Source organism: Choloepus didactylus, chromosome 15 (genome assembly GCF_015220235.1).
Source record: "Choloepus didactylus isolate mChoDid1 chromosome 15, mChoDid1.pri, whole genome shotgun sequence".
NCBI lineage: Eukaryota > Metazoa > Chordata > Mammalia > Pilosa > Megalonychidae > Choloepus > Choloepus didactylus.
In genome coordinates, this window is record NC_051321.1 from 75,940,678 (window position 1) to 75,962,765 (window position 22,088).

A 22,088-nucleotide genomic window follows, 5' to 3' on the forward strand; every position below is an offset into this window, starting at 1 on the left:
TCATACTGCAGTGATGTCTCTTTGTACGTCACTTTCCCGGGGTCTAATATGCAAGTGTTGGATTAGGTGGTGCTTTAAGGCTCTAATAACCACAGCTCTGTGCTGTGCTGCGTGAAAAATAATGCTCTTCCTGATGAATTAATTAAGATGTATGGAACCATAGAGCAGAGCAGTTATGCACACGGGCCTGGAAGAGTACCTGGGTTTAAATCCTGGCTCTGCCACTATTTGTATAGTAAGCATAGATTAGCTACTTAACTTGTCTCTACCTCAATTTTCTTATCTGTAAAATGGGGATATATCAGGTCCTATCTCGGGGCTTTTGGGGGTGGATTAGATGAGTTAGTACCTGTAAATCACTTAGAAAGTGTCTGGCACATAGTGCTTTTGGTTATTAATATTACTGAACTTTTAGTCTATGTGCCTGGCTCTGTTAAGTGCTGCACCGTTAATGCGCAGTGGTGTTTTAGAAGAGGGATAGGTCGAGTCGAAAAGCCTTCTTAATAGGGTTCATGAGAGAAATAAGGTTTCACCAAGTCTTTAAAAATGGGTTAGGAAAAAAAAGCTGGTATATACTGAGCACTTCAAATGTTGAAGACATTGTTCTAAGCATAGTACAAGGAATAGCTCATTTAATTCCCGAAACAACCCTGTGCAATGGATACACTTATTATACTTATTTGAAAGAGGAGAAAACTGGGCACAGAGAAGTTAAATCAAGCGTCCAAAGTCTTAATACATCAGTGGGTAGGTGATATTGGAAGCCAAGTGGTAGCAGAGTGGCCCAACTCCAGAGCTGGCACTCTTAAGGAATATGCTGTAAGAGGTGCAGAATCGTCTTGGAACTTCTTCACCTGGCATGGAAACCAGCCTATCTCTCCAGTGTGGTCTGGCTCCAGTTGTCTGCTGGTCACCTCTCCCAGGTATCAAGCTGCACCTAAAAGATAGAGTTCTCTGTTGTTATCCACAGAGTCAATCCTCCCCAAGCCCCCCCCCCCCCTCAATTTATGTTAATAGCCCTTTTCTTCTTCCAGGTACCCAGACTCCCAACTTTGGCTTTACTCAACTGTCAAGAGCACTATTGATTGGGTGCAATGAAATCTCACCCTTCTGGATTAAACCATGGTTTGTTCTCTGTCAGAAGCTCTGCAAGAACTTTCCACTTCAAAAACCCATGTGCAGTCCCTTTATTCAGTTTGCTCCATAAATGACAAGGTTGTCTTCTTCAAGTACGATTTCAATCAAGTCTTTGTCCTACCAAAACTTTTAAAGAATTTCCCTAATTTTAGGCTATTGTTTTTCAGTATTTCTCTTCATGTGTTAAATCTGAGAGAGAGATATGAGAAACAGTTCATGTTTGGATAAACATAGCTTGGTGAGGCAGAATGGTTGAGCTCAAAGGACTCAGGATTCAGACTCCAGGGACATGGGGTCTAGTGTCATATCTTCCTTCCATCACCATTTCTGAACCTAGCAAGTTGTCAACTGTCCTGTGCCTCCCCAGCTCCACAACCCTTACTATGGAGGGGAGGAGTGGTACAGCCCATAATCAAAGGGTCTTAACATGAGCCTGTCACACACATGTAAGGAATCCAGAAGAATGTACCAAAACATCTTTACTCAGATGTGAGTAGTTTATGTCATCAATAACAAGCCTATAGTCAACTGGAAATTCAGGAGCGGCCTGCTCTTCTATCCAACTCACCCCCTGCATGTGTGAGAGGGATGGCTGACTCTGTGATCTTCCAGGCATCCCACACTGCTATCCCCTCTGGTTTGGCAGAGAAATCACTCACTCTTGGACATACTCTTTCTGCCATCTGGATGGACTAATGACCTAAACATGGAAAACAATGAAGAAACTATGGGAAAGTAATTTTACATCTTTGAGACAGAGGTAGATATCAAAGTTAGCAAGATATCAAAATTAAAAGCCATAGAGGGAAATATTGAAAATTCAATTGCATCCAAATTAAAAACTTCATTCTTTTGAAAGACACCCAAAATAAAGTTGAAAAAAACTGGAAAAAGGAATTCTTCACATACGTAATATAGACAAATGAGTAAAGGATATGAATTGTACATCCTCAAAAGAGAAATCCTGTATGACCAAGAATCATGAAACATGCTCTACCTACTGGCAATTTGGGAAATGCAAAATAAATTAAAAATAAGATACTGTTTTTTTCCCCATAAGATCAGCCTACTAGGTATCGAGGCACTATATAGCGTTATCATAATTTAAAAACATTTGGTATTTGATACACAAATCAACAGATTCCAGAGAAAGATGTGATATATATCCAAACATGTATTTTATGTTAAATTTAACATCTCAAATTAAGAAGAAAACGAGCTATTCAGTAGATTATTTTGGGACAATTGGTTATCTATTTAGAAAAAAATTTTAAACTTTATTCCCCCCACCCCCACCTTCCTCAAAAAAATAAATGCACATGTAATGCAGTATCACAGGGTAGAGAGAATAGAGTACCCCAGGAGAGTTCGAATGAGATGGCTGTAAAGGCAGGAGGGCATGAGCTGAGATGTAGGGGAAAAAAACCCTTTCCCAGGATCAGAGGAAAAGTGGAACATCCAAAACAAAAATGCACTTAAGGAAATATGAAGAAAGTTTTGTATGTTCAGAGAATTAGGAGCAATTTGTTGTTGCTAGAAGAAAAATGGAGAACAATGAAGAAAGATGAGGCTGGAAAGACAGGTAGGGTCCTGATCATGAAAGGAATTAGTTGTGAAAGAAGTGTTTTGATTTGATTCCTTAGCCAAGGTGAATCAGTGAAGGCTTTTTTTTTTTTTAAAGCAGTGAAGTATGTAATTGTGGAGAGTAGCAATGGAGATATACTTGGAAGCAGGGCAAGAAGTCAAACACAATCCCGTAGCAACTGATCCACAATAGCCAGGACTTAATAACTGACAGCTTTCCCATCCTCCTTCCCCCATCCCTTCCAATTTGGGACCGACCAGAGAAAGCCAAGTGTGTTCCCCTAATCAATCATATGGGACGCCTTGCTTGTAGTTAGCCCCCTCCAGCTTCCCAAGGTCAACAGCTTACAATCAGGGAAACCAGAAGTTTTCCTATTTTTCCAATAAAGTTTTCACACTCCTGCCTGCTTTGAGTCTCTGCCAAATGCCAAGTGATGGTAGCTGACACCCTTGCTATAGCGAGCTGTGAATAAATAGTCTTTGTTTCTTCTCATTTGGGTGTTCTTTGCTTATTTCCACAGCAGAGAAGATAAAGGCTTGATAGGGTAGTATAATGGAGAATGGAGAAAAGATGACATCATTCAATCAAAATATTCAAGAAATATTTCTGAGGGTCCAGTTAGCATCAGATGCTGCTAGATAAAACTGTGACCAAGACAAACAAACTCTTAGGCAAACAGGCAGCCCAGGCTCTTAGGTTGGGTACAATGCAGGCAAATCACTAGAAATTTGATGATTAACTTGCCTAACATTTTAACTACAAGTACCTGTCTCATCCTTGAAGTATGAGATCAGGGGTTGCAAACAGAAATGTCTTCAGGGCACTGAATTAACACATGAATGAGGAGGGCAGGGATAATGCGATAGGGTGTGGCGACACTGAGGGAGCAGGAGTGTTTGTCCTGCTTTAAAAATCTTCCAATTCAAATAATGAGAGTGACATGAACATGAGGAGAAGGATAATATAGGTTATGGGCGAGAATTTGTTTACAAGGAAATTGTTTTTTAATACACACTTGGGAAGTGGTTAGCTTAGAGGTGGCACAAAGTAATACCGGGTGCTGTGTATTGATTGAGTCCTGGATACTGCTGTAAACGGCACAAATGCAATCTCCGCTCTCAGAAAATCAATATGTGGGTGAAGTTTTAAAAATATGTAACTCCCAATTATCGCATGCATGAAAAAGTCAGAATTTGCTAGAATGCCTGACGGGGAGTTGCATGAACTGGGCACTTCATCCCTTTCAGCCTCACTTTTGAGATTTCTTCCCCAGTCTACAAACTCTTGGCTTCAACCGACCTTGGCCAGTTGCAGCTACTGAGTTGCTCTCCGCCCTTCTGGCCTTTACGTCTGCCTCAGCTGCCACACGGAAGGGTTCCAGGTAACTTTGGAAGAAAGTACTTTGACCAGAAGCAAGTTGATCACATGGCAATTTGATTAAAATGATGATCATTCTGACTATTGTTGAAGTTCAATGGGAGGAAGAGGCAGGCAAATGGCTGCAAATCTAAGAAAATACAAATTCACTGAAGGGGCAAATTGCATGAAATCTCAAGGAAACCCAATGTGCTAAAAGCCAATTTGCTGATTGTCAGTTTGCCAAATTCACCAAATTTATGTATTCAATAGGAACGTTAAATAGCTTTATCAGACATGTTCCAGTTTGGTCATGGAATGACTTTTTTGTTTATAGTGATCTTTTGTGAATCTTTAAAAATATCTTTTAAAATGTTGACCTTTGGAATGTTTAAAGGATTCTTTGGCCAATTTCTCAGACATGAGATTACATTAGTTAGGATTAGGGATGGCTATGGTAAAAACTAAACCTATATTTTTCTCCCGCATAAAGGAAGTCTGAGTGTTGGCATCCCGGGCTGGTTAGGGGGCTCTCCTAACACTCTGAAGTCATGGCTTTGTGGCTAACTCTTGGACGCATCCTCACCCTGCATGAATAATTTTACTCTTTCTTGTAGAATATTCTGCACACTGCATACAATTCGACAGAGATCAGCTGTTTCTTATGATTAACCAATATTTCAGTGTAGGGTAAGGGATGGAAGGAAATGAAAATACCTAATAATTTTTCTTTGAGTGCACACATCGAGAAAGAAAAACAGAGTATCACTCAGAGGCAGATGCAAAGTCTTTGTAAAAAAAAAGAGACAAAAAAATGATCCAGATTTCGATACAGCAAACACATCATTGCAGACGTAAAGGCCAGAAGGGCAGAGAACAACTCAGTAGCTGCAACTGGCCAAGGTCGGTTGAAGCCAAGAGTTTGTAGACTTGTGAAGAAATCTCAAAAGTGAGGCTGAAAGGGATGAAGTGCCCAGTTCATGCAACTCCCCGTCAGGCATTCCAGCAAATTCTGACTTTTTCTTGCATGTGATAATTGGGAGTTACATATTTTTAAAACTTCACCCACATATTGATTTTCTGAGAGCGGAGAATGCATTTGTGCCGTTTACAGCAGTATCCAGGACTCAATCAATACACAGGACCTGGTAGATGGAGTACTTTTTTTAAAAAGTTCAAGGTCTCTGTAGACATCTGCTTAAGAGTTTTAAGCCAAACAGTATAAAGAATCTGAAGTAGGAAAATTTTCAAGAAAAAAAAAGATTGGTTAACAATGTTTGATGGCTTAGGGAGGAAAATTAAGTAACCATAAGACTGGGCAATTTAGGGACTGATTTGTTGAACTTTGCCTGTAAAGTCCAAATAGTGGAGTCAGGACAGAGGCAGAACTGACGAGGGTTGAAAAAAGAAATTAAGGAGAGGAAGCAAGGGTGTTATAAAAATGTTCTTTCCAAGCACCTTGATGAGAGAAAGGGGAGGGTAAAGTTGGCCCCCTAGCATGCGTCCAAAGGTACTGAAAGGCAAAAATAAAACCAAAAGAAAAACAAAACGAAATAGAATAACAAAAAAATTGACCTGCACTTTGAATTACTGGGGGAAAAAAAGCCAGAGAAATCTGTCAAGGTCCAAACTTAATTTTGGTTTGCTCTGCTCTCTCAGTCTTCAATCTCCTCCAACATTTCCACCTCTCCAAATATTCACCCACCCACCCCAAAGCACCTGGTACTGCCCAACAGGACCTGCTGAGCAGCCAATGCCTCTGACCCGGTGTAGACAACCCAGAACCCAATGTCACAACCCATTAACGTGGCCTCTCAGGTTTCAGGGGGAGTGTCAGGTCTGTCCCTCATGTTTTTTCTTCATTTTGGTTGGTGAGGCTAAGATCTATCCTACAACAAAGTTATTGCAGATGATTCATCCTGGGCTCTTTCCTTTCTGTCAGTACCTTAGCCATTAACTTACGCAGTTAAAAATCTTATTTTCACCTGCTTTATGTCATTCTAGGCATTCTCCTTCAGAGTTAGACCTTGGGCAAGTAAGCAAATCTCTCTATGTTTGTGTCCTCATTCATATAAAGAGCAGGAATGGTATGTATCCCTGTAAGGCAACTACAAGATTTAAGTAAGGAAATGTATGCAAAACCTGCTTTTTGGGCCTCGCACCTAATGGTCCTCATAAATTGGTAGTGATTTGTTTGTACAGAAAAAGAGGGATATATGGATCCCTTTGAATTCAGATGAGTGAATCTGAAACAGATGTCAAGCATGTGCCGTGCTTTCCCTACCTGGAGTATAAAAAAACCTTCAAAATATTGCTACTTTCTCCCACACATTTTGGATGATACAAAGGCCCACAGCTGTGAAGGAGAAAAACCTCAAAGGCCTGCATTTCCCTCATCTGTAAAATGGAGGTTTTGGTTTTCTCACAGGACTGTTTTAAGGATAAGGTGAATTAGCAAGTGTTCTACTATCCATAATCCATATTCAGCATTGGTCTCTGGTCTCATCTGCCTCCAAATCCAGTATTCTTTAGTCAATGATACATCAAGCAATGTGGATCGGCTGTGAGCCTAGCAAAGCTTCCTCCGTCCATAGAGTTTGGGGTCTAAAGTTAATGGGGCAGTAGTGACAAGCATGGGGTTCAAGGTTGGCCTGCTCACGCTGTGTCTAACCCTCTCTGCCCCCAGGGTTCGTAACTCTAAGTGGGAATAAAATAGTACCCACTTTATAAGGGTACTATGGGGATTAACTAGGAAAATTAGTCTCAGTGAACAGAAGCTAGGTTTTGAAAAGGTGGATTTGAATAAGGAGATCAAGAGGTCTCTCTAGGGTGGAGCTGAGTCTAGGGTGGAGCTGAGTTTAGGGTGGAGCTATGGCTCGGGTGGGCACCTCAGGGGTATATTTAGTTAACTCCAGATACATGCTCTGGCATTGGCATTTATCACTCAGAAGGCCTTGGACAGGAGATTCGACATGGCTTCCAACGGTGAGTGCCTTTGCTGGAGAACTAACGGTGCTCTCTCCTGGGAAACTGTCTGCCTGACGTACTAGTTTTACCCCGGGGTTTTTGAGCTTTCATCTTTTAAAAGTGAAGGCATATAGGCTGGGGACAACCAGTATCACTGATGTAGTTTTCTGTGGTTGCTGTTAAGAGTGGAATTGGGCATTAGGACTTAAGGAAAGATGCACTATTTAAAAACGAAGTCCCCTGCGTTACGTTAAAAGATATTTTTTATATTTTAGAGATATCAGTGAAATGATGTCTGGGATTCACTTCAGAATGATGGGGGGTTTGGTGGTTGGGGAGATGACTGGATAGAATGGGGTACAGATGAAACAAGTGTGGCCATATATTGATATATATTAACATTGGGCAGTTCCTACAGTTTCCTACAGCTTCATTGTATTATTCCATCTGCTTTCGTATGTGTTTAAACGTTAGCAGAATAAAAAATGAAAAACAAGATTCTCCCCAAACCAAAAGAGCTATCCTGGAGGAACTGTAGAAGTAGCCCTGGGGATTGTTTTATTCCATATTTCACAAATGTAGCAGTCCAATACTCTGTGAAGTTCAGAAATATTTTGAAACGTTTCCAACCGATCATATCGATAGGACTTGACACTGCTCTTCTTTGAGAAGATGGGATACCCAAGCATTGAGGTTTTGGCTTTGGTTTCTCGTTCTAGATAAGCCCTAAGTGAGGACAAAAGGCTGGACTTGACCTCCGGCCTCTGCCTCTTTGTGCTCTTGTCCTTGGGCAAGGCACTTAACATCTTCCAACTTTTGCTTTTTCCCAAGGTGAAAGAGGGAAAATCGTAACTATCATAACTTTTCAACCGCCTCCAGCCCCACCCCCACCCTGCCCTCGGTTGGACTTACGACCTCCAGAGCAGATAATTTATGCGAGAGCGCTCTGTCTCTGAGGGGGTAGTTGACATGCTTATGGTCAAAAGAAAACTGAAAAGGTTTGTCGCAGAAAGACGAACTTGACAAAAACTGGGCCTTCTCTCCCCGATTGCCTTCTGGCCCTTCTTGCCGTTTTTGAGTTCGAGCTCCGCATAGATGCGATTCTCGACATCGCCCAGGGTTAAGTCTCTGGTTTTCGCAGTGATTACTCCGCTGTGTCCTCAACTCCTAATCTTCATTGAGGAAAAGATTATGAACAGGGGACGGAAACTGTCCGTATTTGTGTTTCCAAGACATACCCTGACCACGGTCCGGATTTTTTTTTTCATACAGTCGCTGATCTAATCTTCATATTCCAGCAAGGGGGGCGGTGCCTGAGTACTCTAGGTATTTGAGCAAACCTTATTGGACACTCCCCTCGCTGCTAGCTAAGAGGCAAGGAATCCGCTCCTCTTTGCTTGCAAAGTGAGCTGCATCTCTTAATGAGGAAGTTTGAGTTTGGGAATTCCAGGGTCAATTACAACATTTTCCCGCTTAAACTCTCTCTGGTCTTTGTTGATTGCCGTGGGGTCATTTCTGACAAGGTTAGGGAGGCCTGGGTCCTTTTTCAACATTAGGGAGTTGATACGGATAGAGACCCAATAGGGCCAGGAAATAGCCTTCTCAATGCTCTCCGGTAGCCAGCCTGCCAGTCCAGGTAGCTTTCAACTCTGGGCTCTGGCTTAGGCAGAGTCTGGAATCCAAAATGGTGAAAGTTCTTCCCAGAGTCTGCCAGCTTCCGGAAGGAAAGAGTTACGAGTTAACATTTATTGTGTTCTTAATATGAACCTGATTTATTTAAAAAATGCTTTACATGAATTATTCATCTAATCTTTTTGATAACTCCATAGCATAGACAATTTTTAGACCCTTTTTTCCTATGCAGAATTGTACTTTAAGAAGTACAATAACTCATCCAGCAGCAGCTGGGAAGGGGATGAGTCAGTAAAACTAAGTCAGTATTTGGAAATGTGTGCATGCAGTTTTTTGGTTGTCACGATAACTGTAGGGCACTACTGGTATTTCATAGGAGTGAGCTATGATTTTTTTGTTGTTGTTGCTTATGCTTTTAGGGTCATATTTTAAGAAAGCATGAACAAATCCAAGGCTATGAAAGTTTCCCCGTGTTTTCCTCAGAATTTTGTTGTTTCAGCTCTTATGTTTAGGCCCGTGATCCATTTTGAGTTATTTTTTGTATATCGTGGGAGGTTTTGGTCCACCTTCCTTCTTTCACATATCCAGGGATATCCAGTTTTCCCAGCCTCATTTGTTGAAGAGACCAATATTTCCCAAATTAATGTATTTAGCATCCTTGTCAAAAATCATTTGCCCATAGATGTAAGGGTTTACTTCCTGTATTTTAAATGTTTCTTACATACAGCATAGAGTTGAGTTTTGTGTCGTGAACTAATTTGAAAATCTTTTTCTTTTAATAGGTAAATTAATCCCATTCACAATTATTAATATGAATCTTATGCTTGGTCTCAATTCTATTATCTAATATTTAATATTGTGATTATTAGGTTTATTGTATTAGTTTTTCTACTTGACATATCCTTTTGGCTTTAATATTTTCCATTGATATTTAGGAAGGTTTGATTCTTATTGTAGTGGTTACCTTTTTATTAATACTTTAGTAGATTTATTCCTCCCTTTTGTTAATCTTTTTTTTCCTGTCAGTTTTTAAATGGTATCCTTTGACCTCTCACCTATTTCCTGTATGACTATCAGTGTACCCACAGTTATGTGGCAACAGGCAAACTGCATGAACTCTATTTACAGGCAATTTGAAGATACAGCATTCATTATCTCCTATTAATGCTGAAGGTATGGGTCCTTGTGTGATTTCATTTGTTCTCTTTATTGGTTTTTTAGTGGTGTTTTTGGCAGGGAGAGATTTGGAAGTAGACAATTGCCATTTTCCCTATCTGATGGGATTTTTATTGGGATTACATAGAATCTGGGGCGGGGGGGGGAATAGACACTTGTAACATGGTATATAGCTCTTTTACTTAAGTCTAAACTGTCTCCCAATTTTTTTAAACATAGAAACCTTGCTCATCTTTAATTATATTGATTTCTAATACTTGATATTTTTGAGGTGTTTATAAATTGTATCTTTAAATTTTTATTTTCTATTTATTTGTATGTACATGCATTTGATCTTTGTGTATTGACCTTGTATTCGAAACTCTTCCTAAACTCTCCAATTATTCTAACAATTGTTCTCTAGAGGCTTTTGGATTTTATATGTTCATACATTTGGTCTTTGTATATTGACCTGTATTCAAAATTCTTCCTAAACTCAATGATTGATTCTAACAATTGATCTCTAGATTCTTTTGGATTTTATATGTATACATAATCATATAATTTTCAAATAATGACCATTTATTATTTTTTTCTTTCTTTCCAACTCTTATACCTTTCATTTCTTTTTCTTTACCCAGGACCTCTAGTACAATGTGGTGTAGAAGTGGTAATAAGTGGTGATAATGAGAGTTCTTGTTTTGCTCTCAATCTTGAAAGTCAGTGTGATATTTCCCTTAAGGGCAAAGTCCTCTGTCTCCTTTGCTCTTTTTTTTAGACTCTTTTAAGCCTCCTTCTCCATGCTCTCTGCACCCACAGCATCCACATCCCCAGATAGCCTTTACTGAGCCAGTGTAACTATGCCCCCATTTTCTTTTGAGTGTTGGCTATCACCTCACAGCTTTCCCTTTCCCCCTGAGAACTGCCTTGAACTATGGTGGGGGAGGGGCCCTTGGGCAGGAAATGCCTGGGAAGTTATGTCATCTTCCTGGTGGTGGCCCACAGTCTATGAATGACTGATAAGGGGTGCCAAAGGCCAGCCTCTTTGCATTAAGGTTGGGTAAGTCATTGATGACTCAGGGCTCCCTATGTGAAGAGCTTAAGGCTGAACTTCCGTGGAACCCCCACAACTTTGCCTAGCTCCCCCCTACTCTGTTCGGCTTGCCTCACTTTCTTACAGGTTTCAGTCTGAGAGCTCTCACCCCGAATGAATTATTTGGCAATAATCCTCTTCTCAGGTTTTTCCATTGAGAGTGATGTGGCCCTAGGTTTTGCTCCATCCTTTCTTATCAGATTAAGTTTCCTTCTATCCCTGGTTTACAGAGACTTTCCATTAAAAGTGGATACTGTGTTTTATAAAATTGATATGGCCATATGATTTTTTTTTTTTTTTGCCTTTATTTGGTTAATATGGTGAATAACACTAATGGATTTTCTAATGTTAAGCCAACTCCAAATTCCTGGAATAATTACAATGTGATTTTCTATCGATATACTATTTTTATACATTGCTTTATTCGGTTTGCTCATATTTTATTACTATTTTGTGAATCTATGTTTATGCATGAGATTTCTGTGTAGTTTTTTGTCAGGTTTTGGTATCAAGGTTACATTGGCCCCATGAACCTGTTTGAGGATTATCCTCCCTTTTTCTGTTCTCTAGAGTAGTTTGTGTAAGATTGGCATCATTTGTTTCTTAAATGTTTGATGCAGTGTGTTGTTGAATTCTCTTATGAAACAGTATTGGCCCAGAGAACTGCTCCTGAAAGCTTTCCCTTCTTCCTGAAGAGAAAGGACTGTGTTCTTTTCTAAGATCCTCATGGCTGGGCCTATAATCACACCTGGCAGGAATGGCCCCGCCACTTTGCGCAGAGAACAGCTCCAGATGTAGACCACACTTGTGAGGCAAAAAGAACCGGGGTACTGGGCAAACAAAACTGTTTGGAATTGACTGTCTTTAGGCCTTTTCACTGAAACCAGAGATTCAATTGTATTATTCAGACTCTACCACTCGGGCCCTCAGGGGTTGTCCTTGTCTGTGTACCCTTATTTTCATGGCAGCCCTGGAAGGCATTCAGGTCTGCTTCAGTTTATTGGCCAGAGTCATGCTGTGCTTGAACTGATGCCTTGGGCCAGGTAAAAAAGATTAATACAAAAGCTTAAGTGGGGCCACCTGGCTTTCTAAGATAGCCTTTTATGGATTAATGGGATTTGTTTTAACTGGCAAAGTCCAAAACCCTCGAGGGCACATGTGAGGGCCAGTTGGTATCACCCTCCAGAGTGGAGTCCTACTGATAATTTTTTTTTTTTTAACTGTATTGACACTTTGGCCAAGGGCCTAGGGGTAGACCACACAGAAAATAGTTAACATAGCAGGTCTTGAGACTTTCATTTTTGAAAGATCTGCTTGTGAGGTTGGTCCATGGCCTGGAGCTTGGTTTTCAGTGTTTTCAGTCAACAGTTAATGGGCTCACTGTTCCCAGACTGTGATGTGCAAACAATATAGTTTATGCTGAACATCTGCCTTCTGGGAGTGGAGAGGATTGGTACCTGCTAAGCAGAGGCTGCCTACCTGCCCAACCCCCAATACAAACCTTGGGCCCTGAGTCTCTAATGGACTTCCTGGCACAAACTTGCACACATGTTATTGCATTTTCATTGCTAGGGTTAGAGTGTGCTTTCTGTGCCCTCATGGGTGGGAGAGCAGAAACAGTACATGGATTCCTCCAGATTATATATCCTCACTACGTTACTGTAGTAAATCTTAGCCATGAATACAAATAGGAGTTCTGTGAGTCCTTGTAGCTAATCTCTGATGATGCAGGTGGTGTTGGGGACACCCGACACAATATCTTGTGAATTTGTTTATTTTAAATTATGGCTTATTGAGGTATAACTTACATTAAAACTACCCCTTTTAGGTATATGATGTCGTGGTTTTTTTTTTAATTCATTTTTGTTGAGATATATTCACATGCCATGCAGTCATTCAAAACAAAGCATACATTCAGTTGGTCAAGTACCATTATATAGTTGTGCATTTATCACCAAAATTAATTTTTGACATTTTCATTACCACACACACAAAAATAATCAGAATAAAAGTTAAAGTGAAAAATAACAATTAAAATAAAAAAGAAAACTGGGTGCTTTTTTTTTTTCTTCCTCCATTTTTCTACTCATCCATCCATAAACTAGAAAAAGGGGAGTGTGGTCCTTATGGCTTCCCCAATCACATTGTCACCCCTCATAAGCTACATTTTTATACAATTGTCTTCAAGATTCATGGGTTCTGGGTTGTAGTTTGATAGTTTCAGGTATTTACTGCTAGCTATTCCAATTCATTAGAACCTAAAAAGGCTTGTCTATATTGTACGTAAGAGTGCCCACCAGAGTGACCTCTCGGCTCCTTTTGGAGTCTCTCTGCCACTGAAGCTTGTTTCATTTCCTTTCACATCCCCCTTTTGCTCAAGAAGATGTTCTCCATCCCATGATGCCGGGTCTAGACTCTTCCCTGGGAGTCATAGTCCACGTTGCCAGGGAGATTCACTACCCACGTAGGGGGGAGGACAATGTCGTGAATTTTGAAAACACATACTGTCATGTAACTGTCACCACTATCAAGATATGAACTTACTTCCATCACCCTAAAAGTTCCTGAAGTTTTTAATATCTGTAAATGTATGTGATAATCCCTTTTTTTAAAATTTCCAATATTAGGTATTTGTGCAATGTCTTTTTTCTCAACAAGTATTTGTTGATTTTATTTTATTTTTTATCCCCTCTTGTTCTTACTATTTCTTTTTCTTCTTTTTCTTTTTTAGAGAAGTTGTGGGTTTACAGAACAATCATGCAGAAAATACACGATTCCCACATACCACCCTATTATTAACACCTTGCCTTGGTGTGGAACATTTGTTACAATTAATGAAAGCACATTTTTATAATTGTACTATTAACTATAATTCACGGTTTAACTTAGTGTTCACTGTGTAATGTAGTTCCAAGGATTAAAAAAAAATTTTGTTACCATATATACAATCTAACATTTCCCCTTTTAATCACATTCATATGTATAGTTAATTATTCAGTGCTGTTCATTATTAATTTGATTTTAAATTACCAATATTTGTGTATATGTTTTCTCAATTTTTTTAATTACCCATTTTTAAAATGCAGTTTTATTGAGATATTGTCACACACCATACAAACCATCCGAAATGTACAATCACTGGCTCACAGTATCATCACATAGTTGTGATAGAACCCTATTATAATTTTAGAACATTTTCATTACTCCAGAAAAGAAATCAAAATAAAAAACGAAACCAAAATCCTCCCATACACCTTATCCCCTCCTATTATTGACCCATAGTATTGCTGTAGTCCATTTGTTACTCTTGATGAAAGGGTATTAAAATATTACTGTTAACTATAGTCCATAGTTAGCAATAAGTACATTTCCCCCCATATACTCCTCGCTTATTAACTCCTTGTAATAGTGCCATACATTAGTTCTAGTTCATGAAAGAACTTTTTAATATTTGTACAGTTAATCACAGACACTATCTACCACAAGAATCACTGGGTTATAAATTCCCATGTTTTCTTGATAATTTTTGATTTCCATTTCTCTAAAGGCTAAAGATGTTGAGCATCTTTTCATGTGCTTATTGGCCATTTGCATATGTTCTTTGGAGAAATGTCTATTCAAGTCCTTTGCCTATTTTGTAATTGGGTTGTTTGTCTTTTTGTTGTTGAGTTGAAGGTATTCTTTATTTATTCTAGTTATTAAACCCTTATCAGATCAATGGTTAGCAATTATTTTCTCCCATTCTGTAGGTTGTCTTTTCACTTTGTTGAGAGTATCCTTTCACATACAGAAGTTTTTAATTTTGATGAAGTCCAATTTATTTTTTCTTTTGTTGTTCATGCTTCTGGTGTAAAGTTTTAAGAAACCATGGCCTAACAGAAGGTCCAGAAGATGCTTCCCTACATTTTCTTCTAGGAATTTTAAAGTTTTGTTTCCTATATTTAGTCTTGATCCATTTAGGGTTAATTGTTATATATGGTATGAGATAGGGGCCCAACTTCATTTTTTTGCGACTAGATGTCCAGTTTTCCCAGCACCATTTGTGGAAGAGACTATCATTTCCCCAGTTAATGTATTTGGCACCATTGTCAAATCTGTTGGCCATAGATGTGTGAGTTTATTTTTGGATTCTCAATTCTATCCCAGTAGTCTATATGTATATATTTATGCCAGTACCACACCATTTGATTAATAGTACTTGATTGCTGTATTGAAGGGTATGCACACTTTCACCTTGGCTATATGTAATGAAATTGCTTTCAACAATGGATACTTGTAAGTACTGATATTGATGTGCTATTTTCCTTAATCCTTACCATTTTGCCTGCCATACCACACATTTATATTGTTGGTTATCGAATGGGTATGAACTGGTTTATTTGTCTTTACACAATTACTAATGAGGCTGATATTTTTCCATGAGTTTTATCAGGTTTTTCCTTGATAGTGTGTGCATTTTTGGTAGACTAAAGAATTCCTTCTTTACCTTGGAGGACAAAAATAATCTAATTTTCTCATAATTTTAAAGATCGGCCTTTAATCCATTTGTTATTTTATTATTGTGAGTGGTTATGTGGTAGATTCCACTTTTAAATTTTATTTTATGAATTGGTAGCTAACAGTCAATGGTACAATACTGTGGTCTAAGTAGTCTTTTCTTTCTCTGGACAGTGCTAGTATTCTCCAATGCTTGTTTTCACTTTCCACTTACGCTTTTTTCAGGCTCTCCATTTGAAGAGGATAGCCATAATGAAGAAAGAGAAAAAAAATGGGGAAAAGGAAAAGGAAAACAAAGACATAAATTTACTAACGAAGAATTGAACTTCCTTAAAGAAAAATTTGAAGAGGACCCTTACCCTGATTTTACAACCAGAGAAGAACTGGCCGGAAAAGTCCGTTGCCATGTGTCTGTAATTGATGTAAGTCAAATGTTCAAAGCGTTGCATGATTATATCTTTTTGTAGACAATATGGATGATGTAAAGAATCATGAAAAAGTTGAACAACCTTTGTCACATAGGAAAAAATGTTAATTTTTTTTCACTTTTCTTGTTCATCTTAATAAGGGCATGAATATATAATGTATATGTTTTATGAAAAATAGACCATCCTGAGGCAAGTTTGGAAGCAGGTACCAGTTAAGCTATTGCAGTTATCTAGGATAGGGATGATGATGGCTTGGGCCAGGGTTCTGGGTTGTGGAGGTGTAAAGAGCTGGGAAGACTCAATATATTTAGAAGGTAGAGCTGACAGCTTGCTGAGGTATTGGGTATATGCAATGAGAAAGAAAAGATAAAGGTGGTTCCAGAGTTTTGATTTGAGCACATGGAAAACTGGAGTTGCCTTTAACTAAGATGTGGATGAAGGCAGTCCTTTCTGGGGCTGCACATGTCTTTGAGAACAATGTATTTAAGCATATAATCAAGAGTACATTAAGTCATGAATTCATTCTGGTAGGGCAGCTCGAGTAAAGTAAAGAAGTTGTAGGAAGAATGCAGTGTGTTCAGAGAACAGCTGGAAGTATTGTTCTGTCTTTAAATGCAGAAGACAGCATTGTAATGGGTTGCAAACAGGTTGGGGTGCAGGTGAATCTTGAAAGGCTTGGGTCTGCATATACAGAGGAGCCACTGCATTCAGGGGGGCAGGTTATGGTTCTGGAAATGTGCAGTGTGTGACCTCCATAAACACATGTGCAGCCCCAGGAAGGACTGCCTTCATTTTTCACATCTTCCTCAAGGTCGGAAGACAAGTTAGCAATAATGCTGAGATGAGACTTAAATTCAAAGTCCTCCTACATTATGGAAATGCATTGTGAAATATAACCAGATAAGTAGATTTGATAAAACAATATTCTCTTCTTCCTTTAGAACTGGTTCCAGAACAAAAGAGCCCGTCTACCACCTAGAGAGAGACACAGAATATTTGCTGCCAGGAAACGACATGAGCCCCCTGTCCAAGGTCACTCACTTCCAAGACTCCTGAATGTCCAGGCTGAAGCCCCAAAATACATCACTGAGCAGAGCTTCTGCTGTGCTCAGGGGTATCTGCTGGATGGAGCTGGCAGCTCCTTTCTGAAGAAACAGTGGCTTCCCTTTCAACAGGTGGATTCAGGTGGCTCTGGGATCCAGGGCATTGAAAAGGAACCAGGCTATGCTTTGAATTATCAAGGTGATACAGGAAAAGGACCTTCTCCTGCCTATCCTTTTCCAAGCTACGGTTCAGCAGTCTATACTCAGCCTTCTACATCTTCCATGAATTATTTTGACAAGGACCCTGGGGCAGGGAGAAGTCAGCACGCAAGTCCTTTCCTTTTGAACTCTGTTCCTAATGTGCATGGAATGAGGAAGCAGCAGGAGGAGCAGAATATGGCCCATTGTCATTACTCACTGTTGCAAGGACAGCAGCAGAATGGTTGGGGTTGTCATCTGCAGCAGCATCAACAGCCTCAGAATTTTCAAGAGAAGCCACTGTTCCAGGAACAGCTTCTGAAGCACCTGGGGCATGGGAATCCAGGGCAAGGATTTCCTTCCCTTCAGTTGCAACAGCAGAATCAGTATCCTCAAAATAATGGACAGCTCCTGTGCTCTCAACCACAGCAGGCGACTCCCCAAAGAGTGGTTGGGTCAGCACTGTTGCCCTTGGGGCAAGATTTTCAGCAAGGGGTTGCAGAGCAATCCAGGGTCCAAATGCAGCAACAATGGGATGAGGGGTCCTCTCTGCTCCAATGGTCTGCACCTCAAGGACCAGAAAAGTAACTTCAGAAAATGAGGCTTGGGTTGAGAGAGCAACTATAAGCCAAAGATCTTTTCAGCAGCCTAAGTGTTAAAAAAGCAAAAGCAAAAGCAAAAAAAAAAAAAAAAGAAAAAAAAAAAACACAACAAAACACCTTCAAGAAAGCTTCATGAGCTGTGGATTCCATCCTTTAACAGTGGAGTTTAAAGTGCCCAGAGTAAGCCTGGGCTAGAGGATTGAGTGCAAAATCAAAGGCTGCCAGAGGATCCCCCAAACAAAAGCAGTTGCAAAATGTGAGCAATTCCTGCTTAGTAGGAAGCTCTTGGTTAGCCCCTGCCTTGGCCGGTGTCCTCCTCAGAAACTAGATATCCAAAAAGAAGTACAAGAGAATCAAGTATCCTCCTGCAGCAGCTTTTGGATGGGAGGTGTCCAGGGCTGCTACTGCAAAGCCCTGTAAGCCGTGGACCAGGTCAGCATCTCCAAGACATGGGGCATGACCTGTCAGGACAGCAGCCGTGCCTCCTCCAGCAGCCAGCCCCACCCAAGCCCTGACTGTGAAGGGCACCCCAACAGCGTCAGTCTGGCTTCCATTCATCCAAAAGGCAGAGTCCCTTCATGGAGGTTACCTGAAGTTTCCTCGTTAAAGACAGGAGCTTCCAAAGGAGCTGCATTCTCAGCTATGCACTTTAAAGAGCCTAGGAGGATCCTTTCCTGGATTAAGTGTGCAGCTCCCACCATCCTGCCTTAGCTGACAGCTGTTGTCTGCAAGTCCAGAATGTTGTGACTGAGTCAGCTGTGGGCGTGGGGCCAGGGTCAACAGATCTGAAGACACCCAGCTGACCTGATTTTTTTTTTTTTAATGACTACTATCGGACATTTTTCAATTAAAGGCTGCAACATCTGTACTTCCTGGTATCTTTGTAGAGAACACACTCTAAGGGGCGCCTCTAATGTCAAGAATGGCTTCTACTATTAAAGGAGTAAAGCTCTGCAATGTGAAGGGTTTTATGCAGCAGACGCCAAGTTCACATTGCTGAGCTAACCATTCACTGTAAACCCTATGATGCAAGGACGGTGGCCCGCGAGGCTCATCGCAGACAACGCGGCGGCGATGTCCGCGATCCAGGCGGGTGATGCGATGGCAGCTGCAGGGTCTGGCACAGGGCTGGGCGACCCGAACTTCGGCCTCCCTCCAGGTCCAGAAAAGTGGGCCGGCGGCAAGTGCGTGAGCAGCAGCAGCAGAGGCGGAGGCTCTGGCTTGTCTCACTCTGCCCGGCAGCCTGAGCCGGGGGCGGGCAGGCGGCGTGAGAGTCTGGAGGGGGGGCGGGGGTCCGCTGCCCGAGAATGGGAGTTCTCTCTATCAGGATATTCAATCACCAGGAGCACAAAGTTACCATTGTTGGGCTGGATAAGGCAGGGAAAACTACCATCCTTTACCAGTTTTCTTTGAATGAAGTTGTACATACATCCCTACAATAGGAAGTAATGTAGAAGAGATAGTCGTTAATACACGTTTCCTAATGTGGGATATTGGTGGCCAAGGATCTCTTCGTTCTTCCTGGAACATTTACTCTACTAACACTTAGTTTATAATAGTTGTTGTGAACAGTAGAGACAGAGAAAGGATTTCTGTAACTAGAGAACTGAATAAAATGTTAGGGCATGAGGACCTAAGAAAAGCTGGACTGCTGATTTTTGCTAATAAGCAAGATGTTAAAGAATGTATAACGTTAGCAGAAATCTCCCAGTTTTTAAAACTAACTTCTATTGAAGATCACCAGTGGCATATCCAGGCAGGCTGTGCTCTTACAGGCGAGGGACTGTGCCAAGCACTTCAATGGATGATGTCACGATTTAAGATTAGATGATCTTTACTGACCTTTTCTCATAGACTTTGTGTAAAGGAAGTGCTGGACTTTTCCTCAAAAGTCTGCAGAAATTAATGGTTTAGTTACATTTATAATAAACTCATTTAAACTTTTTTTTATAAGAAGAAAATTAAGACCACTTATTTGAAAACAAAGATAAAGTCTCACCTTCCAATTGGCTTTCTCATTAGTTCCTTCCAAAAGTTAAGTCTTGAAGCTGTGGCTGACATTTTTCTCATAATGAAAATGACCCCTCTCAGGACCTTGTGTAGCCTGTGGTAAGTATAAAAGGAGGAAGACATTGTTAATTTTACGAGCTTTATTATCAGTATAAACCTTCCTAGTTGAATTTTGTTCTCTTCTTGTTCTATGAAGTCAAAATACAAATCAGCACATTTATTCAGTTCCCAATATTTTAAAGTGTAGTGTTACTTATAAAAAGTATTTTGCATAATATTGTGTATGTATTGTGTATATACCTCAAGTTGAGTTAATGGCTTTGATTTATATTCTCAAAAAAGGTGATAACATGAAAATTAATTTATTCTTATTTGTAGCCATATGTGATGAGTACTGGCATTGGTGTTAAGTGCCATTTTGTACTTTTCCCCTTAGGTTCTCTGTATTTTACTAACCCACCCCCAAATCATTGAGCTTCTCTTTTAAAAAATGGAAAAAAAAAAAGGAAAAAAGCTTGATATTGTGTACATATTTTTTGGTTGATCAAATCACATGGAAACCTGTACTGCAACTGAATTGAATTTATATCAAATTCTTGGCTTAAGTATTACTAATGAGCAGAATTACACAGCAAATAATTATTAGATCATTCTGTGTATAGGTCCTGTGCTGGTTAGGTTTCATGTGTCGACTTGGCCATGTGATGGTGCCCAGGTGTCTGGTCAAGCAAGCACTGGCCTAACCATTACTGCAAGGACATTTGTGACTGGTTAATAAACCAGAAGGCTGGTTTATTAAATCATCAGTCAGCTGGCTGCAGCTGTGAATGAAGGGTATGTCTTCCACAATGAGAGAATTCAATAAGCTGGATTTAATCCAATCAGTTGGAGACTTTTAAGCCAGACAAATAGAGGACCTTACTTCTTTGGCTGACCAGCGAAGCATTTCCTGAGTAGTTCATCAGAGTTGCCAGTTTGTTGCCTGAGGAGTTCATCGGACACCTTCGCTGGAGTTGCCAGTTTGCTGCCTGCCCTACGGAATTTGGACCCGGTGCATCCCCACAGTTGCGTGAGACACTTTTATAAAATCTTTTATTTAGATATCTCTTGTTGATTCTGTTTCCTAAGAAGCCTAACTAATATAGGTCCATATGCCATCTATATTACTGAATAATTTGTTGATCCACAGTCATTAATCAGCACTTAACTGTGATTAAAATTATCAAGTAATTTTTTTCAACTTGATTAAAAACTGTTTTGTGAAACATGTTTATCCAGAGAAGTAACAGAATATTTTTTTGGTATTAACTTATATGTCGAGTATTTAAAGTGAATTTGAGATGAAAAGTGAAGCATATTTTCTAAGCAACAACAATAATTTCTTATTTCTAATTTTAGGAATTGGAATAGTTTGAGATATTTATATTTCTATTAGTTGTCTTGGGTCTTCTTCTACCACATGAATACACTGTTTGACAATTAGAAGATGCAAATGTTTTTTGAATGCTTTTAATTAAGACTTTGGTGTAAAAATTGATGTGACATATCATTTTCCTGAAGAAGTAACTTGACCGGTCATAACTTTTATGTTTACTTAGGGTATTTTTTACAGTATCTGAAAGTTGAAGGTATATCTGTCATACTGTAAATTTATCATAAATGTGTTAAAACATATTCTGGGTTCTCTTATTTGCATCTCTTTTATGCCCTGAAAATCTGAAGGCTAATTCAAACTGACATGTTTTAGAATATTCAAGAAGAAAAATGACTACTTTTAATACCAGCCTTTTGGATTTCCTAAAGGTTTTAGTGAGAAATAATAGTACATTCTACAAGCATTGACAAAATTTTGGAAGTTCATTTGAATAAAATAAAACAACATTTAAATCCAGGTTAGACACGAGAGATCAGTATTTCACATTGAATGTTTCGTGTTAAAGTGCATGTATAACATTTTAGTATTTGTGAACATGCTCTTACAAAAGTAAATCCTAAACTGCTAAGCATTATTTGTTCATGTTATCAAAACTTTCTAATCACCATAAGAAATTACTTGTATATTAAAAATTCCCTTAAAATCTCCCTTCCCTGCCCCCTGCAAAAATAAACCCTATGATTTGTGTCCTCATATATGTTGCACACAGTTTACATTTTAACAGAGAAGGGTTATCAAATGCATTAAAGTTTCAAATCGTTCTTTTGTTTTCAGATAAAAGTATGTCCTAGCTATCTTTCCACGGCAATATAGTATACAGCCCTATCTCATTAAAAAAATATCTCTCATCTGTCCATATTATGAGATCTAGAGGAGGTGGGATTGGATGAAACAAAAGTAATAGAAGTTGTGAATCTGTATGCTACTCGGCCATATGTGGTGAAGCTGAA

General features: G+C 39.6%; 1 protein-coding gene and 1 pseudogene across 1 annotated transcript; both read left to right on the forward strand.

Moving 5' to 3' along the window:
• The first annotated feature begins 7,050 nt into the window (after window positions 1-7,050).
• CPHXL (cytoplasmic polyadenylated homeobox like) lies at window positions 7,051-17,732 on the forward strand. Its single transcript, XM_037803904.1, has 3 exons — window positions 7,051-7,063; window positions 15,648-15,844; window positions 16,792-17,732. Exons 1-3 carry the CDS (start codon window positions 7,051-7,053, stop codon window positions 17,677-17,679), a joined length of 1,098 nt encoding a protein of 365 aa, XP_037659832.1. The 3' UTR covers window positions 17,680-17,732.
• Window positions 17,733-19,000: 1,268 nt separating this feature from the next.
• Window positions 19,001-20,401, forward strand: LOC119510613 (annotated as a pseudogene).
• The last annotated feature ends 1,687 nt before the right edge of the window (window positions 20,402-22,088 follow it).